Source organism: Camelina sativa, chromosome 13 (assembly GCF_000633955.1).
Source record: "Camelina sativa cultivar DH55 chromosome 13, Cs, whole genome shotgun sequence".
NCBI classification, from domain to species: domain Eukaryota; kingdom Viridiplantae; phylum Streptophyta; class Magnoliopsida; order Brassicales; family Brassicaceae; genus Camelina; species Camelina sativa.
This window is the reverse complement of record NC_025697.1, coordinates 23,692,011-23,706,257: the sequence shown is the minus strand read 5'-3', so window position 1 is coordinate 23,706,257 and position 14,247 is coordinate 23,692,011. Positions and strand designations below refer to the sequence as shown.

Below are 14,247 nucleotides of genomic sequence, written 5' to 3'. Positions count from 1 at the left end.
GAAGTTAAGATTTACATAACCTCAGCAATTAGCATGTATTTTTATTTTTTATTAACCATGGAAAAGAGTAAGATTAGATTTCCATTATAAAAAAGATGGGTAGGACCTTTCTATAAATTATTTTAAAGGCCCAGCCCATTTTATATCCACAGTAGTTTAGATGACTTGAGTGGTAAGTAACCAAAATGACTTGAGCGGTAAGTAACCAAAACCACAAACAGAGGAATAGATAAATGAACTAAACTAAAATTAATCAATCTAGTTCAATCTCTCGATTTCTGAGTTGTTTGGCTTAATGATGGATCTTACTTGAAAACTTGGCCTCAAAAATTTGGTATTGCTTCTTCATCTCGATCACAGCCTTCTCTGCAATTGGATCAATCTCATCTTCATACTTCTCATAAAGCATTGGCACCGTGTGAATCAGAACAAAAACTGTTTCGATTCAATTAGGTCAATACATGATCTTATTCAACTGTGATTTCCCTGGTTAAACCTGTTTTGATAAATTACCTTTGAAAACGCAAAACAAATCTTATTCAACTTAAATTTTATTCAAAACACAAAAAAAAAACACAGTTATTATTCAAAAACACAGAAACATCAACTTATTCAAAAACACAGAAACATCAACTTATTCCTCCTCTCTCTCTCTCAAGAACTTGTCATAATGGCGGCATCCATAAGATTGCTCATCATTATGGACACAGTCAACTCAGCACAAACCCCAACCTCTATTAACACAGCTTCAGGGTTGACCCAACTTTTGGGGATACCAAAGTTCACTCCTGCTGCATCATATACTATCACATCAGAGTTAATTAAGAACTTCCTTGACTGGTTTGTGGGACGTCGTCCTATCACAAAGCTGGAGGCAGCCATGTTCCTCCTAAGGATCATCCCTGTTTGGTAAACAGGAATGCTGTCTCCAATGACAGCAGTGTGCTTACCCTCAGGGTTCACACCAGACTGGAGAAGCCTCTGGATGCAACCTCTTGGGGAAGGTGGCATGAACAGAGGAGGATCTGATCCATAGCCACTGAGAGCATTGAGGCTCTGAGGATGAACTCCACTGATGTCTTTCTCCAGTTTAATTTTCAGAATGGCACTTGAGTTTACATTCTCCAAATGAATACCTTGAAGTGCAGAGTTTCTGTTTAACTTCTCAACTGAAATCATTATTGCTTCTTGAGAACAGTCCTGCGGCAACTGTTCCAGGACCCAATCCATGCCAGTTTCCTCACATGCCTTGATGATGGTCTTGACAAAGCGTGTGTTTTCACCCTTTTGGCCCACCAACACAATGCCAAGGCCAGGGACTTTTCCTCCTGTTGCCGCTTTGAACAACCCAACACTCCCAGCAACATTGCTTTGGATTTCCTGCGCAAGCAGTCGGCCATCGACGAGCTGAGATGATTCAGAGAAGTGGAAGAAATCATCTCCCTCAGCTCCACATGAAACCTTGCTAGCAGCAGGTATCTCTCTGTTAATGAGAGGAAAACGTCCCCAAGACCCTCCCTTAAAATCGATCCGAACTCGACCCCCAAATCCTTTGATCACACTCGTCCTCGTTTGGTTTCCGAAGCCAGCACCGTTGGGACAAGGACACACGACCGTCGTAGAAAAACCCATGATAACTGAAACCAGATCTACAAAACAAAAACCACGAAATGGCAAGATTTAGTTCCAGATACAGAGAGAGCAATGCAACTAGAGTGGAACAGGAATATGATTATCACAAAGAAAACTGCGGTAGGTAACAAAACGGCGATAATAATGTGCGCTAGCTATGGTAGATGAGATTAGAGCAAACCAAACAAACATAAACGACGAACCAAGATGAAGAGAATGAGCAAGAGTTAACCAAATACAATAAGAAACCTCGATACAGAGAGAGCAACGCAACTAGAGTGGAACAGGGAGAAGCTAGTCTCGAAGAAAACTACAGTAGCTAACAAACCGGCGATAATAATGTGCGCTAGCTAGGTAGATGAGATTAGAGCAAACCAAACAAACATAAACGACGAAACAAGATGAAGAGAATGAGCAATAGTTAACCAAATGCAATAAGAAAACTAGATACAGAGAGAGAGCAACGCAACTAGAGTGGAACAGGGCTCAAAGAAAACTACGGTGGGTAACAAAACGGCGACAATAGTATGCGCTAGCTAGGTAGATGAGATTAGAGCAAACCAAACAAACAAAACCGACGAACCAAGATGAAGAGAATGAGCAAGAGTTAACCAAATACAATAAGAAACCTAGATACAGAGAGAGAGAGAGCAACGATTTAACCCAATGCAATAAGAAACCTAGATACAGAGAGAGAGAGCAACGCAACTAGACGATTATCAGAAAACTACGGTGGCTAAATAAACGGCGAGAGACTCACTGTACGAATTTGATATAACGGCGTCGAAATAGCTCTGTTCCGGCGAAGTGAGAGAGACGAAGCAAACGGAGAAACTATATACAACTTTACTCTTACAACTGGTACGCATATAGTGGTGCAACGTGTGTGGTCGTCACACTTCCTCGTTTCACAGTGACAGCTTGCATTTTCGTTCCTGCTTTTTGCAACGTTCCTGTGTACGTACTCCAGCACCCTTCGACCTGCAACTTTTTTTCTCTTTTGTTGTTTTTGTCTTTTAGCGATGAACAAGAGTGAGCTCGTTTTTGAATGTATATAATTGCTAAACGAAAGACACCTTGGGTGGGTCGAGAATAACGTCTGCTAAGCCCAGTCATACTTCATATTATTACATATACTGGAATTGTAAGCCCAGTGAAAGCCCAATAGTGACGTGTCAATGTTTTATTCTTGAGTTTACCTAAGCGCCTGCCTACCTGTCTTTTTCTTTGGGTGTGGCAAGGGTGAGGTCATCTTCGGCTGTAACGGCTCAGATATTTTCCACGCCAAGTTCCAATAATACCCTCGGAAGTTTACCAAAGGAATTAAAGAAAAAGGAAACGTAAGGGAGACATTCGGGGTAGGTTCGTAACTCGGAGAGCAACGAATGTTCCTTCCAACTACTAGAAGATGACGTGCCACGTGTCAATTTATACCATACTCAACCGGATTTAAACCAAGTCTTATCCGGTTCCAATAAAACTCAACCAACGCTGCAATTAATATTAATTAGAGGAAAGCCTCTAGGAGGTTCAGAGGAGGAGGAGCTATTCCACTTCGTCTCTTTTCACTACGGTTGTTATAATAAAATGAAAAAAAATCTAACAAGTAACCAACCATGCTTCTGTTTATCGAATTCATGTATAATCTTCTAAATTGCGATATATTTTTTTTTTTTTTGTAATGGATAATCCGCCCGGCATACATTTAACAATTGAATTAATTTAGTTTTTTTTTTACAAAAAAAAATAGTAAAATCTCTATAATTTAATAATCATTAAAAATCTCATAAAATTCAAATTATTTTTACAATTATTACATTGTTCAAATCCATGAATTATATATATTTGGTAAAATCCATAAAATAAAACAAAACCGTTTTGAAGCGGTCATGTTTAGAAATCTCCATTTAATTCTTGATTTTTTTAGCTGTATATATTATACTAAATAAAATCTAATATTTGTGATTTATTTGATGTTAATAAGATGTCATTGCGTTGATTGAAAACTTTCAGATTCTTTTGTATTGTTTGATTAGACTAACTATATATATTTGCAAAAGCTCAGTTTGGTATAACTAACTATATATATATATTTATGAATATATATATATATGAGATGCTATACATAAATTCAGAATTGTAGATAAAGTCTACAATTCTATAGTACTATATATATAATTGTTATAGTGCTGTTTTTTAATTTAAATAATATATATATATATATATATTCATTTAAATGTTATTTATTTAGTATTTACTGGGTGTATCTTCATTCATTTTAAAAAATTGAGAATTTAATTTCTGATTGTAAATATTATTATTTTTTAATATTATATATTCATGACCCTCGTTATTATCACTTTTGTTGCTATAAAACAACCTGCATACAACAAAAATCAAAAATATATTAAGTGCTTTGGTGGACTTTAGTCCTCTACTATTTCTCATAGGAATATATGATTGTTCCACCGGTTGAGATAACAATCTTTTATAATTTGTTGTTGTCTGTAGGTGCAAATTTAAAAGGAAAGCAAGTCAGGACCAGTAAGTGCAATGACTTTACTATGCCATGAATGGAGAACTTTACTATGCCATGCAGTGCCGGTCTGGAATAATTGGATGCCCTACGCACAATTCAGTTTGGAGGCTTTAAAACAAATTTTTATTTTACCCCTTATACTTAAAGAAAAAAAATTAACCTCTTTTTAATAGATTTACACCAAATTTTAATTTTTTTAACCAAACTCATACTAAAATCTGATTTTGGAACAAAATTTAATTATTTTCTATAAAATTCAGCATTTTTTCTAGGGACTTCATCAAATAAAACTAAAAAAGGCCTTACTTACTAAAGAAAATAAATTAAAAAAATTTGGGACCCTAATCCTTCGCTTGGGTTGCTTCCCCTCCGGGCAGGCACTAATGCCATGAATGGAGAACTTTCACCCTGAACCCTCCAAGTAGTTTTGTAATGATGGACGTCCGTCTCTTAAGTAGGCAAATGAAGTATCAATCTCAGATTATAGTAGGTGTGGGATTTAGTAAGGTAATGTGATTTTCGATTGGGTGTAGTAGTGCTCGTAGTGGGCGGTGAATGGCAGATATATATACTGTTTAAGGTTGTACTTTGTAGGTAGGGTTTTTTTTCATATTGAGTCGTAGAAAGCTTTAATTCGCAAGTTGAGAAGATATTTTTTATGGTTTTGTTTGTTTTGATTTAGGAAAGATTGTAGGCATATTCTTATAATTACTTCGATTATATTTAAGGTAAATTAAGGTTTAAAATTTATAGAAAGTTGGTATCTGGATTAATAGATCACATTAAAAGCTAATGAGATATTACCATATATGTAATATTATATTTTACGCGAATTAAATCTTACCTAAGATGTAACCGTCTTTATAAGAATTTGATGGTGTTGCTATATTTTAGGGATGTAGATAAGTCGACTATAATTAAGATAGATTCATCTAATTAAGAGGATCAAATTTGCTGAAGAAAAATCATATATATAGATATTAGGAAGGATCCGATTTGTGCAATCGGTTTCTAAGTTTGCAACTAAAACCGACCCGATACAAATATAGGATGACACAAAAATTGTACTCCAAAAATGTTAAGATAAATGAGTTAACCACTAACCCAACAATTTTTTCATTATCAACCTAATATCATCAACATCATCATACTATCATCATCATCATCATCATCATCAAAATATCAACATCATCATACTATCATCATCATCATCCTACCATAATCATATAAACATCATCATACTACCATCATGTAACTATCATCATCATCAACATTGTCATATCATCATCATCATCATACCTTAAAATTATTTACAATCTTAATCCCTTAAAAATTGCACAAACCCCAAATTACTAAAATTACTAAAATCATTAAATTTATTGCCATAAAATCTCGACAATATATCTCTACATTTCAATTTTTCCAAAAAAAACTTTTCCTATTAAAGTTTTATTGCCATAAAATCTCCAAAATATCTATAACTTTGCAATAATCTGAACGGTGTTAAAATTCAAATTTGCTACATGAATTATATGAAATGTTGTTAACTTCAACATTTGTTTGAATAATTTTAAAGGACATATCCCTACGTCTATGAAAACAGCTCTAGGATTCACTCGACCTTTAGGAGTCCTATAGTTGATTCCCTTGTCATGGACAATGACTTCGGCCTACTCTAAAATGTTTGATTCCATCAATACTAAATAATTAGCAATATATATATATGGGAAAATGTCAAAAAAATCACCAATTTTCAAATTTGGGTTATATAAATCACCAAGATTATGTCATTTTTTTTGTCCCAAATTTGAAAATTAGTGATTTTTTTGACATTTTTCCCACCATATGAAATGCAACCACAACTACCTATACAACCATCATCATATATATGATTACATGTTTCAAAAATATATACCATTTACATTACCTTCAAAGCAAGTGGCATCGATTAATTGGCTGAAATAATTATTGTGGATAAAAATAAAATAAATATATGTGCTCTTTTTCTATTGGTTGTAGAGATTTCTGGTTTGTTTTTTTCACCAAATTATTTAATATTGATTACACTTAAACTTATTAATTTTTTAATTTTTTTTTAAATTCATCATTTTATACTCTATAAATATATACTTTTTCATTTGATTTGGACACAAAACAAAAACTCATTTTCTCGAAATGGATCCCAATAATAATCCATTTAACACCCAAGATTCTTCTAATTACCCCTTTAACTATCCAAATCCCAACAATTACCAATTTTAAAATCAGTCTTCTAACCAACCCCAAAAAAAGACCAAATTATGAGTTTTCACCAAAAAATTTCATGCTTTCAGTTATTCCAAACTATCCTCCATTTTATGGACCGATGATGTCATATTCATCTCAAACAACTCACTGTTCTTCTACTCCGACGGGTAATGAGCTCGGTGGAGTAACTGAATTTCCTGAATTTTCTACTCAAACGGTTCTCGGTGATATGAGATATGTCAATGAAGTCACTCTAAATGCAGAAGATTCAACTCCTACTCGCCGGAAATGCTCTGAAAGGACCACTAAGCAAAATTTGGTGCTAGTGAGTGGATGGATCAAATATGGAACTGGCATCATTGTTACTTGCATTTGCCAATCATGTGCATGCTAGATCTAAATTGCGTGATTCAAATGTACATCATGAATTGTAAATAGATTTAGTGAAACACATATGGGCAAAATTCAGTAATTAAAGAGATTTTAAAGCTTTCTTGTTTTTGAATTTAGTTTTTTTTTTGTCTCTTGATTATCCAATCAAAATACAACAATATACATGTCATACAGTATTTAAACAAAAAATCATAATTAAGGAAAAAAAATTTTGCACTCAAAAAAAAGGAAACAAAGTCTATAGATTTTTTATTAAAAAATTATATGTCGGTTTAACTTTATTAAAAAAGGGGTTAGAGTGTATATTTTACAATTAAATAAAATTATAAGTCAACTTTGAGTTAATAAATGAGGATTACGGTTTTGACTTTACAAAACAAAATTATATTTCGGTTTGGATTTATAAAAAAGTGGTTAGGATTTAGATTTTACAATTTGACGAATTTATATATCAGTTTAGGTTTATAAAATAATGGTTAGAATTTAGATTTTATAATTTAAAAACTATAAATAATGATTTTAAAATTTAGTTAAGACATTTTTATTTAATTTAATTTTGTTAATTTATTAAGATAATATTAATTATTTTAGTTTTTTAAATTAAATTACATGAGAAAAGTTTGATTGGTTGATTAAGAGAGTGAATAAGAGAGGTTCAAATTGCTTGTGGGTCATCAAGTGGTGGTATATTAACCAATTCCTAATGGTGTTCTCTTGTGCTGAAAGCACTGATCCTCTGTTTCGGATTTAGCTAAAACTATTTCTGAATCTGATTTTGTTGACAAAAGTTTGAAGCAGTATGCGAAAAGTTTCAGAATCTGTAACATGGGGAAACACCACTCTTTCAAGTTAAAACTAGTTCTGGTCCTTCTGGATCAAAAAACAAGAACAGACAGACAATGTTAAAAGACAATTTATGTGAATTAGAATTACATGTTGTTTTGTTTCATAGAACCCAAAAAGGAAAAAAAGATAAACCAAAGCAAACCAATGGCTTCCAAAAACAGAGCAAGATTTGTTTATTCTTAAAAGGCCAGTAATCTTCTTGTAAGGTCACTGGAAGTTGTGAATCCTCTTAGCTGATTTTAAAGTGTTGGATAGAAGCATGGCTATGGTCATTGGTCCTACACCACCAGGAACAGGAGTGATGGCTGATGCAACTTTGCTAGCCTCCTCATAGCAAATGTCTCCAACCAATCGATAGCCACGGGCAGCACTTGAATCCTGCAATGATGTACATATTTGAACACCGCATACTGGTTGACTCGAAATCTACTAGATAACTGAATTACGCCATTACCATATGTCAAAATTGTCCACTCACCTCAACAGGATTGATCCCGACATCAATGATGACTGCTCCCGGTTTTATCCAGCTTCCTCTGACCATGTTTGCTTGTCCAACAGCTGAGATAATAATATCAGCTTCTCTTGTGATTTCTTCAGGGTTCTTGGTTCTTGAGTGGATAATGGTAACAGTTGCATCTTCTCTCTACAATTAACATAATACATCAATAAAGACTGAAAATATAACTAATGATTAATAATCCCAAAATGGCATCTTTCAGAAGGTTTCATCATTACCTGCAGTAACAGAGCAGCTGGCATACCAACAATGTTACTCCTTCCGATAACAACCGCTCTTTTACCTTTGATGCCAATGTTGTATCTATGCAATAACTCAATGCATCCTTTGGGAGTACACGGTACAAATAAGGGTTCTCTTCCACGCATAGCAAGGCGTCCAATATTTAGCGGGTGAAATCCGTCCACGTCTTTCTCTATACTAACCGCATTCAATATGTTCTGTTCATCCATATGCTGCACAAACATCCCAAAACACTATTGTAATTCACTGTCTATTTTTAAGTTATGAATATGATCATAAGACTTTTAATATGTTTACCGATGGCAGAGGCAACTGAACAAGGATTCCATGGACTGAGGGATCATCGTTGAAGCCTGAGACAGATCTCAACACCTCCTCTTCTGATGAATCTTCAGCGACACAAACCTCGAACGATTTAATTCCAACAGAGTCACAAGCTTTCTTCTTGTTCCTCACATAAGTTGCAGAATCCTTTCTGTCCCCAACAAGGATCACTGCTAAACCAGGAACCACACCAATCGATTCCTTCATTCTTGAAACTTCGACTGTGATCTCATCTCTTATCTTTTTTGCCACAGCCTTTCCATCAATTACAGTTGCGACACCCTCTGATTTTGTATCAGCTGTAGAGAAAAACCAAAATATATGATTCCGACGAGAGACTAAAGTCTAATTGTCTACAATTTACAATTTTCCAATCGATGTCAAGTTCAATTTAAGTGTTCAAAAGGTTTAATATTTACCGGAAATGGCAGAAATGGGAGAAGAGGAGGAGCGAATGCAGCCACGGCCAGAAGCAGTGGTCTGAAAGCGGAGTTGGCCGACGCATTGACGGAGGAGGGAAGTACCGTTGCGGCGGTTCAAATGGAAGAGACGCGACGTCGTGGAGGAGGAGCAGTCGGTAAACATCATCGACGCCATTTTTTTACAAGGCAAAGAGAACACTAGTCTGCTCGTCGTGGCTTCGAACTCTGAGGTTAATTAGAAGAAGGTAGTGATGGAGACTGAAGACTAGGAATGTTCCTTTTAAATTCGGTAGAGAGAAGAAACGATGAATTGATGAAGAAGAAGATGACTTCGTCGGAGACTACTAGGGTTTGGTTTTTTCCAATTAATTTCACGCTTCAGTAGGGTTTAAAGTTCAAATCCCAAATCGGTTTGTTGATTTCACTTGAATTTTCCGGTTTTCTTATACCAGTCAAAGACTGTTTGCTTTTTAAAAAAAAAAATCCAAGAGTTGTTGTTGTAAAAAAAAAAAAAAAAAAAAAAAAATCCAAGAGTTCATACAACATTAACTAATGTATAATCTTTTTAAAAAAATTATAATCTTTTGCCTAAAGTTCCACGTGGGCGAGTTCGGAAGATCGAATCGAGTCAAGAGTTGTATCGAGGTACAGAGAAATAATGGCTGGTTAAAATGAAAGCGAGGGATACATTCACATATTAGACCAATGTTGAATACAAATATTATTTGCTTTTGTTCTTCCCCGACAGGAAAAGAAACTAGAGAAATTTCAACACATTATCCCATCAAAATTTGAGAGTTTGTTACTTTTTCTCCACTACGATTCTTCAAAATAAGGATTTGGTTTCTGTACAGTTTTAAGCAAAAGAAGTTGAAATATGTGGTCTTACCATACGCGAGAAAAAAGGTTAGATAGCAAGTGTGCCTTCAATAATCTGGTTATCGTCAGACGTATCAGGTGGTGATGGTGATTTTGGTTTGCTCGTACCTCTAGAGAACCCGTAGCCTAGGGAGCTTCCACTTGCCTCGCATAGCTGTACCATCATGGGATCCATTAAACTTGACTTTAACAAGTAATATAGTTTTTTCTTATAGACAAAAACATACCTCGGCTAGTTCAGACAAGTGACGAGATCTGAACTCGTTGATCGTTGCTGCAATTTCTGACGTCGGTAATTTGGCCTGTAAAAAAAGCTGACAAGGTTAACAATTGATCTAATCTTTGACTACAAGAACAATCTCTTGAGGCCATGATCAATGTCATGTGCACGAAGAACAATCTCTTGTACCTGTGCAAGAACAGCAGCTGCCAACTGTAGACTTGGTTCCAGCGTCTCCGGAACAACCTAACAAGTTTTTGGGTCGAGTCTATTCAGTCTACATTGAAAAAACTGTGTAACAACTAATAATAGAAAGAGAAGAAGGGTTATAAAGATATTACAGCGGTGGCGCCAGCTTTTTCAAGATTGAGGCCATGATCAACGTCATGTGCACGGACAAAGGTTTTGACATTGGGGAAGTATTTGCTGAGAGCCCAGACACACCTGTAATTTGCTCCAGGTGTGTCTAGAGCAATAGCCGCAGCACATGCTCTCTCTGCCCCAATTTTGTGGAGTACCTGCACGTACAAGTAACACAAAGTCAAGAATTTTGGATGATGGGTGGCTATACATTTGATTTTGTTCATTGGCTTTCTACTCGTACCTCTCTACTACCAGCGTCTCCAAAATAAACTGGGAGATCTAGGGAACGACCAATTGCTACTCTATCACTGTAAAATAGGAGTTTCGTAGTGCCAAATCAGACAAATAAAATGCTGTTTATATACATTGAGTAGCACAAGGCAAAAATGTCATGTTACCTGCTGACATCGAGGGCAACGAATGGGATAAGTCTTTCTGAAAGAAGCTGAGCAATTATCTGCGTGTAGCAGAAAGCAGGCGTCAAGACGAACTTAATTATATAACAGTAAGCAATCCTCTAAATCAAACTATCTAAAATTCTAGAGAAGTTTTGTTTTCTCAAAGAGCTTATGATAACGATACGAACCTGACCAATTCGTCCAAATCCGCAAATAATGATGTGGCCCTGTAAATCATCCGTCTGCAAATAAATCCAGACAAAAAGAAAAGGATCAGTCATCTTTACTAGCCTTGTAATGGTATTTTCAACCAAAGAATGCATGAGCTTCAGAAGGATGCTAAGGTCAAGTATGGTCTTACTTATCTATATGATTTTGCAACTAAGTATGGCCTTATTGTTTTAGTTTTACAACGATGCTCAAAATGGTGAAAATTTAATTATTTTCAAGTGTTGTGAAGAAGACCTCGCTTTCAACTGGTAATAAACTTCGAACATCTTGTAACTCAAATTTAGACGCAATTAATTGGCCGCCGGCAGCTAACCAAGGCGTAAGAGCCATTGATATTCCCACGACGAGAAATAGCAACGAAGATAGCTGCGAAGTCATTATACCCTGGAGGAAACACCAATCAAGCCTTAGAGGAAACATGTGAATAAAGCAGAACGGAAACCTCTGTCCATGAAACATGGCAATATCGTTTTCTAGTTTTTATCTGAATCAAAATTTATAAACAAATAAAACTGCTAGCATCATGATGTGAGCCTAACTTTCCCAAAGATAATAGATGGGAAGCATCAAAAACAACCCATCTAGTTTCCATGCAACATTGCAATTACTAAACCCATTGAGGAAAGCAAAAATGAAATCATCATATATATAACAAACCTGATTGACAGCTTCTCCAAAAGCAACAAACGCGAACTCTCCACCTGGAGCCAGAAGTAGACCGACCCTCACGGCTGATATAATTGAAATGCCAAACAGTTTACCGATGATCGCCACTAATATAGTTTTGCCCACTAATAAGAGTCCTAAGGTCCCCATTATGACAGGGAAGTTGGCGAGAAGAAGTTTTGGATCAATGGACATGCCAACCTAAATTTACACAGTTCGTCCCGTTAGTTTCATGAACGAGAATAACTGTACTCAGAACTGAAAACAAATTAGGGAATAGGTCATAACATATTCTATATCCTATATATTCCCTAAACCAGTTCGTTAATCAATTAGCTATTTTCAAGATATAGTTAAAAAATTACCGTCATGAAGAAGAGTCCCAAAAGAAGACCACGATATGGAGCAATATCTGATTCCACTTGCAAGGAAAATTCAGTCTCTGCAAGGAGTAGACCAGCCAAAAACGCTCCTAATGCCATGGAAAGTCCCGCCTAATTTAAGGAAAGAAAAAAAGCTACATTAACGAAACAAAAGACATGGCAGAATATACGAGAATGCCAAGCACCAACAAGGAAAACAAAGTTCATACCCTAGCTGTCAGTAAACTAGTCCCAAGAATAACGAGAAGTGTATTGGCGGAGAATATCTCAGCATTTCTGTTCTCTGCAATTTGCTTGTAGATCGGCCGCAGAAGCTGTGTGTGCCACAAAAGGGGTCAATGCATTGTAAAACTATGAATTAGCACAACAGCATGAGCAGCGTTAGCTATAGAGTTTCATTATAAGTTCATGCAAACCCATTTTTTAGACAATCTAATGCTATTTCATCTTTTATCCGGATCTCTCTTTTGTTATTTAACTTATACAGATCTTTAGAGTCTCAAAAAGAGAAACTGGAAAACAATTGGGACTTACGAGACGACCACCAGCAATTATGGCAGTAATAGCTACTGCTGCCTTGATTGCGGCAAGTCCAAGAGCTTCAGCAATGGCTTGAAATCCAATCTGAGAAAAGCAGTTAGAATTTAGCATTCTCTTCTTACGGAATAATTTCTAGGCTTCCTTGAGAAAAATGTAACACAATAGCAGTTTTCAACAAATACTAGCAACACATGACCATGAGTATTTCCTTCAAAGAGCAGAGGGAATATTGAACTTAAGCTGTCTGCCATTACATCACAATAAACACAACACAAAGGGATATATAAGGAAAAAAGGGAAACGCCAAAGCTAAGCTTACCCCTCCTTTAGATGAATTAGGTGAAATAAGTGGGATGAGAATCAGTAACACGACCACAGCCAGATCCTGTGAAGACCAACAGATTGACCAGAGTTACTTAGCTTAATAGCAATTGTACAAGCGCATTAACAACTTTGTGTTCTGAACAAACCTGAAAAAGCAAGACCGAAAATGTAGCTCGTCCATGTCTTGAGGTGCTCTCACCTCGCTCTTGTAAAACCTGGAAACCGAGTACATTGTCTCAGTTCACACAATTGGTAGCTAAATCGCATGAAAAGCTAACTGAATCTATCAAAATTTATCTTTTTTTAAACGTAAATTAAGAAAAATTCCTGGTTGTCTTCCCAAAAAACAGTAACAGGTTCACCTAAAATAAATTAGTGCAAATTTGGAAGAATGTGACTGAATTTTACCTGAAGAACAACAGCAGTGGAAGACAATGCGAGGCCATTTCCAATTACTATTGCCGCTGGACCAGCCTGACCAGCAACATAGTGTGTGATCAAACCAACTACTGCTGCCGTTACCAGAACCTGGATTACAACAATCAAAAACCAGATTAAAGGACTAAAATAAAAATATACACAGAAGCAGGCACGCATTGTAGCTGTAAAAAACACAATGAAAGAAAGTCTTAGATTACCTGTGCAGAGCCTAATCCAAAAACATATTTCTTCATGGAACTAAGTCTTTCAACGGAGAGCTGTCAAACAAAGAAAATAGAAATAATTGGCTCTTCTCTCCTCCAAGCACATATCAAAGGAAAAAGGAACAACATAAAAAATATATCAAATACTGAAGTTCACCTCAAGGCCAATGTTGAAAAGCAAGAAGACAACTCCAAATTCTGCAATGGCCTTGGTTCCATGCACATTACGAATTATTGAGAGGCCATAAGGACCAATCAAAATTCCTGCCGCCAAATACCCAAGAACAGGGCTGCCTATAGATTGCAGCAGATGAAACCAACAAGATAAGATACAAATCTCTATGCATTATGATTGCGGCACCAGAACTGAAATGGTCTGTCTGATAATAACAATGAATAGTACGAGTCCAAGTGAAACAAGTAGGAAAAAAAA

The 14,247-nt window shown here is 35.9% G+C and overlaps 3 protein-coding genes across 4 annotated transcripts in view; all 3 read right to left on the bottom strand.

Moving 5' to 3' along the window:
* LOC109128412 (bifunctional protein FolD 1, mitochondrial-like) lies at positions 293-1,632 on the bottom strand. The gene is made up of 2 exons (XM_019234640.1): positions 663-1,632; positions 293-435 (listed from the first exon to the last, which is right to left on the bottom strand). Exons 1-2 carry the CDS (start codon positions 1,630-1,632, stop codon positions 293-295), a joined length of 1,113 nt encoding a protein of 370 aa, XP_019090185.1.
* On the bottom strand, positions 7,654-9,534 carry LOC104737714 (bifunctional protein FolD 4, chloroplastic). 2 transcript variants are annotated; one of them, XM_010457956.2, is made up of 5 exons: positions 9,164-9,534; positions 8,718-9,043; positions 8,396-8,632; positions 8,136-8,303; positions 7,654-8,035 (listed from the first exon to the last, which is right to left on the bottom strand). In XM_010457956.2, the coding sequence occupies exons 1-5, from the start codon at positions 9,339-9,341 to the stop codon at positions 7,865-7,867; spliced, it is 1,080 nt and encodes a 359-aa protein (XP_010456258.1). In that variant the 5' UTR covers positions 9,342-9,534; the 3' UTR covers positions 7,654-7,864. The 2 variants fall into 2 exon arrangements, with proteins under 2 accessions (XP_010456258.1, XP_010456259.1); XM_010457957.2 differs by having other exon boundaries at positions 8,718-8,914; positions 9,164-9,523.
* Positions 9,830-14,247, bottom strand: part of LOC104737713 (K(+) efflux antiporter 2, chloroplastic-like) — a 7,605-nt gene continuing 3,187 nt past the window's right edge. Inside the window, exons 5-20 of the mRNA XM_010457955.2 lie at positions 13,809-13,868; positions 13,579-13,698; positions 13,317-13,385; positions 13,166-13,231; positions 12,841-12,930; positions 12,516-12,620; positions 12,289-12,417; positions 11,915-12,124; positions 11,492-11,641; positions 11,215-11,268; positions 11,027-11,085; positions 10,870-10,936; positions 10,607-10,783; positions 10,455-10,511; positions 10,273-10,347; positions 9,830-10,199 (exon numbers count right to left, since the gene is read on the bottom strand). Coding sequence (XP_010456257.1) covers positions 10,074-10,199; positions 10,273-10,347; positions 10,455-10,511; positions 10,607-10,783; positions 10,870-10,936; positions 11,027-11,085; positions 11,215-11,268; positions 11,492-11,641; positions 11,915-12,124; positions 12,289-12,417; positions 12,516-12,620; positions 12,841-12,930; positions 13,166-13,231; positions 13,317-13,385; positions 13,579-13,698; positions 13,809-13,868 — 1,614 coding nt within the window. The 3' untranslated portion in view covers positions 9,830-10,073. The remainder of the gene's footprint in view (positions 10,200-10,272; positions 10,348-10,454; positions 10,512-10,606; positions 10,784-10,869; positions 10,937-11,026; positions 11,086-11,214; positions 11,269-11,491; positions 11,642-11,914; positions 12,125-12,288; positions 12,418-12,515; positions 12,621-12,840; positions 12,931-13,165; positions 13,232-13,316; positions 13,386-13,578; positions 13,699-13,808; positions 13,869-14,247) is intronic.

Bases quoted from the DNA above. Each gene is read 5' to 3' on its own strand.
- LOC109128412 (XM_019234640.1), bottom strand. From the start codon at position 1,632: ATGGGTTTTTCTACGACGGTCGTGTGTCCTTGTCCCAACGGTGCTGGC. The intron at 436-662 runs GTTCTTGAGAGA...GAATCGAAACAG, and splicing joins GGATGCCGCCATTATGACAA to TTTTTGTTCTGATTCACACG.
- LOC104737714 (XM_010457956.2), bottom strand. From the start codon at position 9,341: ATGGCGTCGATGATGTTTACCGACTGCTCCTCCTCCACGACGTCGCGT. The intron at 9,044-9,163 runs GTAAATATTAAA...TTTTCTCTACAG, and splicing joins TCCCATTTCTGCCATTTCCG to CTGATACAAAATCAGAGGGT. The intron at 8,633-8,717 runs GTAAACATATTA...ATGTTTGTGCAG, and splicing joins TTCAGTTGCCTCTGCCATCG to CATATGGATGAACAGAACAT.